Genomic DNA, 8,626 nt, shown 5'->3' with positions numbered 1-8,626 from the left:
TGAGATTTGATACAGTGTCTACTTAAGGGGACGGTTCATCAGGTATTTGTTTTAAACTTGGAAAAAATGCCGCAGAAACATATAGAATGCTTCAGACTGCTGTTGGACCATCTTGCAAGAATCAAGCATCAGGTTTTGAGTGGAATAAAAGACTCAAGGAAGGCATGGAGTTTGTGAGGGATAATGAAAGGTATGGGAGGAGTATGGAAGTCAGAAAACCAGAGTTGATTGGCCAAATAAAGAATTTCATGGATAAGGATTGTTGTGTGTCTATAGAGACAATAACTGTGCATAGTTTGATGTCAGTGTGAAGAAGTGAAGATGTGGAAGATTTGTGCAAAGTGTGTCCCAAGGGTGCTCTGAGAAGATTACAAATCATTTTATCAAGATGGACACCAAGACAGTTCCTCACCCTCTCTATAGTCCAAATATTGCTCCCTGTGACTTTTGGTTATTCCCTAAGCTCAAGGAAAACCTTGGAGGCTGTCATTATGAGACAATTGAGGAGAAGAAAGAGGCTATGACGAGTGTCATTGACATGCTCACACAAGACGACTTCCCTGGGGTTTTCCAGAAGTTGTTGGAACAGTACAAGTGCGTTGCAGCCGGAAAAGATTACTTTGAAGGGGACTACAATTTCATGCGTATGCTATCAATAAAATTGCCCATAGAAAAAAAGTCTGTAAACTTATCAAAGGCACTATGTATCCAGGGAATGTGAAATTCACAAGTGATTCCCAGTCGCATGTATTGTTGGAATTTTTTTTGTACCAATAATGGTGCACCCCCCCCTGTTTACATTTATTATTTTTTATCTGGTTCTTGTATTTGATTTTTTGTATTTCATATCCTTTATGATTTTTAGTTTCATGTATTTTAGATTTGTACGAAACTCCCTTTAAATTGGAAAAAAGGAAAATGCTAGCTCCGTGATGACGTCACGAGCCCAGCATGAGATTTCTTTCTTTTTGAAATTTGGCGGGCTTGGAGATTGGACATTTTGGTTCATTGCACGGTGCTGAAAATGGAATTTTGATGAGCCTCCTTCAAAGAAGAAAACCCGACAAGAACCCCGGGTATGTGACGAGACAGACTTCTGAAAATTATCTATGTGACTACGGTTCTGCACGTATTTTAGAAGGAGTGAAATTATTTTAAAGAAAATACCTTCTTTTACGTGACAAGGAATTTTGGAATCTCCTACAAAGAAGAAAACCCGGTAAAAAAAAAAAAAACCAGACAAGCGACGCGGTCTTGCTTCTGAAATCCATCTGTGTGTCTACAGTTTGCATGCAAACATGGAGGGAGAGAAAATTCTAAAAGGACTTTAAACAAAAAAAAGAAAAAGGCACGTGCCTGACTGGCTTTCAATTTGTGAGTACGCTCCTAAAATTTGTTTCATATGCGAGTGTGATTAGGAGATACTATTTTGAATATTATTATTGTATTCGTTAATGGATGCAACATCTTTATAAGAACCAGTGTTATTTTTTTTATTACATGTTACCTTGGCGTTTCATAAGTTTAATGCCTGCAAAGGGAAAAATTTGCAACTTATCATTGTGAATAAAATCTCTTCTTCATTTCAAAGCAAGACATTTATATTTTATTCTTTACCCCCTCCCCCTCTTTTGTTTCATGCTGTTTTTTTTTTTTTCAGGTTAGTTACTTTAGCGTCGAATTTATCTGGAAGCAAGATAAAATTCCGACAGTATATCCCCGTCAGACATTAGGTTTTTGTAGTTTTTGCAGAAATGTGATATCCTCTTACATACAGTGACTGGTATTATCAGATGTTCACTCATCTGGTAGTGACCTTGCTCCACGTTGCTTTACATTGGTGATCCAATCAGAACCGGTGTGTCAACACAATTATGTTGTATATATTTGATGTAAAGAGCATAAAATAACGAAAGATGATTAACGCAAAAACAGGAGATAACTATTTACCAAGAATCTATGACAATTTTAAATGCCTGTACAAAAAAGTCTTGAAAAAGATCAAAGCTGTAGCTAGGAAGAAAACAGAAGGAAGGGTGTTCCACAAACCTGCAGTTCTTGGAAAGAAGCTACTGGAATGAAAAACTATTACAAAACTGCGAACTGATGGCGACCATTAGAGAAATGAGTTAAATGAGCCTTTCATTCAAAGTAAAGTCAGGATTTAATTTTTATTTTTAAACCAATAAAAAAAGAAGCCAATGATGTTCAAATGTTTTTCGGTTTTGAACGCAATTTTGAAACAAATCATTGTTGTTGTAACTTGATCTCAGACTTTACACTCAAAGTTTTTATTTTCATCTCATAATATTGTAAGTTTCAAATCTCTCATCACCAGTAATATGATCTTGTATGTCAATTATGATCAAAACAAACACAGTCGTATAGTTAACCAAAAATACAGGGTGTTCCAAAGGTTTTGGGTACATTTCAAGTCCTCATATCTGCTTGAGTGAGGAAGAATATGATGACTTCATTTTCCAATAGGACGGGACACTACGAGACTGGATTGGACAGTCTCCGCAAGATGATCATCATCTCATGCCTGGTTTCCCAAATCTCCAGATCTCACACCCTACGATTTGTTTTCTGTGGAGATTTGTGAAATAAACCTACCATCCCATCCAAGTAGAGTGCGGCTCATCAAGTGACAATATTGGGCACCGTGCTCTCTTAATACGATAAACCCAGAGCTGGTGTACCATCCTTGACCACTCTAGGTCCTTATAATTCAGTCTAAATCGAGCCAAATGTTCCCTAATTTGACATGCGAGCACAATGTATTCATCAACAAACATATCAATGGAAGCTGATATGTGTCTCCAATTCCAAGAGACATGGATGAGTTGAAGGTCCGAATAACAGAAGCTATTGAAACCAGACAATGCAATGCTGGGATATGTTTAGCAAGAATTGGACTACCGGCTTGATGTGTGTCATGTGACCAATGGTGCTCACATTGAACGTCTTTGAACATTCCATGAAAAACTTGAGATTATAAACTTTCTGAATATACCAGATGTATTTTATGTCCTTAATAGTTCTCAAAATATTCAATGTTAAAATATGCTCAAGACTTTTGGAACACCTTGTATATTAGCAAAATTGTGATTCTTGGGGGCCATAAGTGCCATGAATCGCTGATATTTACTTTATACCAACCCCAGAATAATATGTGCTTCTGGATATGACCTTAAACTATAACCGATGGTGAGGTCACAGCTTGTGGGCTTTGGGGAGTGTGGAGCCACCCCTTAATTGCCATTGCTCCCAGGTCCACTCTGACCCACAGTGATAGTACCTGTTAGGGTTCCAACTATAGGTTAAATAGAAACCGATTTGAAAAAAAAACAAATATATTCTATTAAAACATTTTCTTCAGAATCATTGGATTCAGCATTAAATAACCTGAAAAGGGTTGATATGTCGTAAAACAAAAACAACCAACCAACCAGAACGATGTAACACAAGGCCAGAAGGTGGAAGGAGTCAAGCTAGTGCCCCAAAAGGAGAAGCAATTTGGTCTTTTAAGAATTGCTTGGGCAACCCCATTGGCATTCCCTTGTCAGGGTACATCAGGTAGCAAGCAATAAACTTACTCCAACCAAAAAAGGGTGGACCTCTTAGGATTAAGCAGAATGAATGCCTTTACTTCACAGATAAATAGCCACCGAAATAACCCAGTTTCTAGTGAATTGATTGTCAAAATTGGTACCTAGACTGACATTTGTTGAAAAATGGTGCAAATTACTACATCGATGTTTCAATGTAACTATATCAATTGCCTCTGGGTCAGTTCATTATTCTTGAAATAGGTAGATCAGCTTATGACATGGCACATAAATGACTTACCAAAGAAGAGTAGACAGTGGTGAAATTGTGTCAAGTTTGAATTCTGCTGGCTCCATTATCAGCATTTTTTAATATGGATGCTGGCAACCTTCATGTGATCCCTCACTCCTATAAATATTTGATTTTTGAAAATATAAGTGAAATTATTTGCAACTACAGAATCCAGCTCCTAAAAACAGTCATATGATTCAAATTCATATGAATTAATGTTTGTATGTACAAAGCGAAAGGCATTTCAAAATAGAATTATCATAATATATTGGGACCTTATGCCAGTAAGTAGAGATCATGTAACCTGGCAGCAAACTAAAATACATCAAACTGCAGATGGTGTGATTGAAGTTGGATGGAGGGGATTAAAGGTTAACTCATTCACAAAACGCACTAGAAAAGCAGGGAAACAAGATGATAATAGAGAGTTTCTAGTCAGTCTATCATCGGGAGTGATACTGACAAGATGTATCGAGATAATCACACACAAATTCCAGGTTAGCAGAGAACAAAGAAAATACCATGTCTGGCTTTGACACACATATTGACCTCTGATGAAACAAAGAAAATACTATGTCAGGACTTGTATGCATACATTAACCTCTGATGAAACAAAGAATACACCATGTCAGGACTTGTATACATACATTGACCTCTGATGGAACAAAAAAAACGAATTTGTAAATAAAAGCAAAAGGTTCAATGAACAAAAACAGAGACGCACTATTGTTATGTCATTAGCTCGTCAACAACAACCTCATGTTTCACCCTTGCTAGATATGTCCAACGACCACTGCATGCAAAATAATAATTAAATAAAAATACAGTTTTGTTATGGAACCATCTCTGTGTTTGATTGTCAAATGGTTGAAACAAGCTAGAGCATATATATTTTAGCGTAGGGACGATTAATCGAAATTGAAATCGGAAAAATTAGTTCCTATTTTCCGATACCAAAACGATTCTGTTTTTTATTTGATTTTGTTTAAAGTAAAATCTTCCATTGCTGATAATGATGATAAAATAATGAAGATTTATTGATTTTAAAATACCAATAAAGCTAAAAATCGATAAATCATCCTCCACAAGTGTATTTTGACATTTAGGAAAATATCTACATATTTAACATGCGTTTTTACAAAAATCGGGGAAAATAACAACTCTTTACTTAAATATTTAGATATTTATAAAGAATCAGAATTGGTAATTGTATCGAAATCGGAAATTTAGCACAGAACCAGTAATTGTATCAGAATCGGGAAAAATACTGGAATCGTCCCATCACTAATATATTTATTTTTCAGCTCGCATTTTCGTAGAAGTTCAACAAACATATGTGAACAATAAACAGATAAATCGTTTCTATATATGAAAGATAATGAAATGCATTGTTTTTGAAAAACCACAAATAAACGCATTTCATTTGCACTTTTTAAAAAGTGCCAGTTGGACTTTTATTTCTTTCCTTTTTTTATTTCTTTATTCCTTTGCGATGGTACCAGACAATGTGTGGGTCTGAGAAGTTGGAAATGTAACGACACAATTAAAAAGTAACAGCCATGTTACATTTATATCATTGCATTTTGATTTGTTTTATTAATTTAATATTTTCTTTTTAATTTTAGTAAAATTATTCTTATAATATTAATTTTTTTTTTTTACGTAGAAGTCACAACTTATCAGGACCCATAGGACACTCGAGGATAAGGGTTAACTGGTGTACACTAGCCAATGGGATTATAACATAGTAAACAACAATTAATAAATATTCCGAAAATATCCATTTCTTTGGAGTATTTTAAAGAGTTTAAGTAAAATAATATAAACACAACTTTCCATTTAAAATTCGGTTCCTGTCCAAAATACCCTCTATATCAAAAAAACAAAAATAATGAAAAATTTGCACAATATATGTACTCATGACAAAACGAAAATATCATACTCCAAAAATAATGTAACTTGATCAAGTAGAATTATTTTTAAAGAAGAAAACCAAATTTTATGAGTAACCCAAGAGAGCCTACCTAGCCTGCCATTTTACAAAGTTAAGAAAAGGAGATAACTCAACAATAATTCAAACTTATTAGATTTATGTTGTAATGCCTACTAATTTTGATTAATCACTTAAAGTAAATTTTCTTTATAAAAATAAAACAACTTTATCAATTTACGTGAGTTCTGGAATATGATATTTTAATTTTGTCATAGTTACGCACATTACAGATTAAAAAAAAATATTTCTTTATAGGAGAAATATTATTTTATATTTTTTGCTTTATAGGGAAAATATATATTTTTTTTTTGCTTTATAGGAGAAATTCTGGAGAAGAACTGAAAATTGAAACAGATTTAGATTGTAATTCATAATCATTAAACATAAATTTTAAAATTTTTTTTTTTTTTATTTTTTTTTTTTTTTATTACATTTTCACCCCAAACAAGGCACATTGCCACTTTGGTGTAGGGGGCTACTATCAGGGGAAACAACTACTGGGGTACTATGTAGGGATTTGGGCAGCAAGATGTTGGTTCACGTGGCACTTGAACTTCTTCATGTCAGTACAGTTGGGGAAGCAGTGACCTGGAATGGAATTCCAGAGTCTAGCGGTTCTGGGGAAGAAACTACCGGAGTAGAAAGATCTTTTACATCTAGGGATCTCTACAGTGTGGGGGTGGGATTTTGCAGCTTGTCGGGTCTGTCGAGGGTGTTCACGTTGTGGGGGCACAAGTGCTTGCAGTTCATCAGAGCATTCACCATTAAAATACTTGTAGAACAGGCAGAGGGATGCAACGTTTCATCGATGGGACAGAGGCTGAAGCTTAGATGCCAGTTCAGGGCCTATCATATTTGTGACTCTCTTTTGAACCCTGTCAAGGAGCGAGAGACTAGTAGCCGATGCACCAGCCCAAATATGACAGCAATACTCCATACATGGGCGAATGGTTGCCTTATAGAGGTACAGGATACTTTCGGGTGTTAGTAGTTTTCTAGCACGGTAGAGAGAGCTCACCTTCTTTGCAGCGGCCCTGGCAATACCCTCAATGTAATTGTTCCAAATAAAGCAAGATTGTTATAATTTCAATAACTTTGAAAGACACATTCAACTTAAGCCTTAAATTTTAGACATTTTCAAAAATGAAAATCATGTAATAGATTTTGATCAAATTTCGAATAAGAATTCTAGACACAAGGTTTAATATTATTATATGATGATTTAAATCTTCGTAAGAGGACACGTTTAGTTTATTTATGATCTTTTGCTTTGAAACCAAATAAAAATTCTTGTATTCTTCGACAGTGAAAGAGCATTACCATTGTTTATCAAGAAAAGAGTCTCTCAAACATTACGCAGTGTGTTGGTCTATAAAAGTGAAAGCTAGTCACTGAGAGGTGAGGACATGCGTTGCATGAAGAGAAATCATGTAAGAATGATACAATGGTTGTGTATTTCTATCCATGCAACACATATCCTCAATTCTCACTAAGAAGAGTTTATTAAATTACTTACGAAACTTCTTCATAGGATCACAACAATCCTTTATCGGTGATCGAAAACGTAATGCGGAGACCAGTTGCCTTGAAAATAGAAAAACAGAAAACAAAATTGATTTTTAAACATGTAAAACTTAATTTATGTGTGTCTGCCCGCTTGTCAGTCCCTGGTGACATCAGGGCATAAGTGAAGAAGAATTCGTTCTTAACCCTTTATAACCTTGTTGAACTAATATTTTTTGAATCATGTACATCATAATGCAGGTCATAAAGAGTCAAAACATCCACAAGTTAAAAACGTATTCCAAAAGTCATGTTATATTTCATCATTAAATGAAAAAAATGCACACACAAGGAAAAAAGAAGACATGATATCAGCAGCAGCTGGGAGAGAGAAAGAATTTTTTTTTTTACTTGGAAGTCACCACTTACTTATCAAGGCCTGAAGGCCACTCGAGGATAAGGGTTAATGAATGCAAGGTGGTAGTATAGTAATCGTTAATGGTGTAAATTGGGTAGAATTTGATTATTTATGGGAATGGATCAACAAGAACTTGTTTACATTGGATTTGAAGGCTACCATGTTGTATTCAACCGGGAAGCAGGCCAGCGGAACAATGTTCCACAGACAGGCGGTTTTGGGAAAGAAGTTTATTCATGGGATCAGCATTTAGATTTAGGCAGTTAGAGAGGGGGGAAATTGCAAATAGTGGTTGTAGCTAGTCAAGTGTTTTTGTGAAAGTTTGGCAAGGGGTGAATGATAGATTGGAGTTCGGTCAATCATTTGCCATAAAAATATTGATAGAGCAGAGACAGGCTCGCAACGTCTCTTTTGTGAGAAAGAAGTTGCAGGGAAGAGAAAAGGGCATCACCTACTAGGTTTTGAAGCCGGTTTTGAACTCTATAAAGGCTGAATAGGGCGCGCTGAGCAGCTCCTGCCTAGATGTGGAAATAGTACTTAGTTCAAACATCAGCAGCAGCTAAATGAAAAGAGAAAGTGAAGAAGTTGAAGAGAAAAGAAACTGGTAATGGATAGGAAATGAAGAAAAAGAAAAGTGCGGAGAAGGAGAAAGCAAACAAGGAAGATTTGAGAAGCAGAAGGAGTGAGAGAACTGGTCGACAGGAAGTGGCTGTTGCGACCGAATTACTGGAAAACGTTCTGACGCCCATCTGGTATCAATTGAAATGAATGGCTCTCGTCTTTGGGGAGGATCCATGTTTTAACAAGCTTCTTGGTTTGACCTTTACTCCTGATCTAAAATGGAACACATATATCAAATCCATTGCTAA

At 35.6% G+C, this 8,626-nt stretch overlaps 1 protein-coding gene across 2 annotated transcripts in view; it reads right to left on the bottom strand.

The window, feature by feature from the left end:
* LOC145256372 (DNA repair protein RAD51 homolog 4-like) overlaps positions 1–8,626 on the bottom strand; it is an 84,990-nt gene that overhangs the window by 818 nt on the left and 75,546 nt on the right. Inside the window, exons 9-10 of one of the 2 annotated variants that reach the window (XR_013863983.1) lie at positions 8,213–8,316; positions 7,353–7,420 (exon numbers count right to left, since the gene is read on the bottom strand). Coding sequence is in view for 1 of the 2 variants with exons in the window: in XM_080115198.1 (XP_079971324.1) it covers positions 7,370–7,420 (51 nt within the window). In the remaining variant the exon portion in view is untranslated. The remainder of the gene's footprint in view (positions 1–7,352; positions 7,421–8,212; positions 8,317–8,626) is intronic. The other variant, XM_080115198.1, reaches the window with a different exon arrangement.

This window comes from Euprymna scolopes, chromosome 32 (assembly GCF_053919585.1).
Source record: "Euprymna scolopes isolate OS-2025 chromosome 32, ASM5391958v1, whole genome shotgun sequence".
NCBI lineage: Eukaryota > Metazoa > Mollusca > Cephalopoda > Sepiida > Sepiolidae > Euprymna > Euprymna scolopes.
The sequence above is the reverse complement of the archived record's forward strand: the minus strand, read 5'-3'. Positions and strand labels throughout refer to the sequence as shown.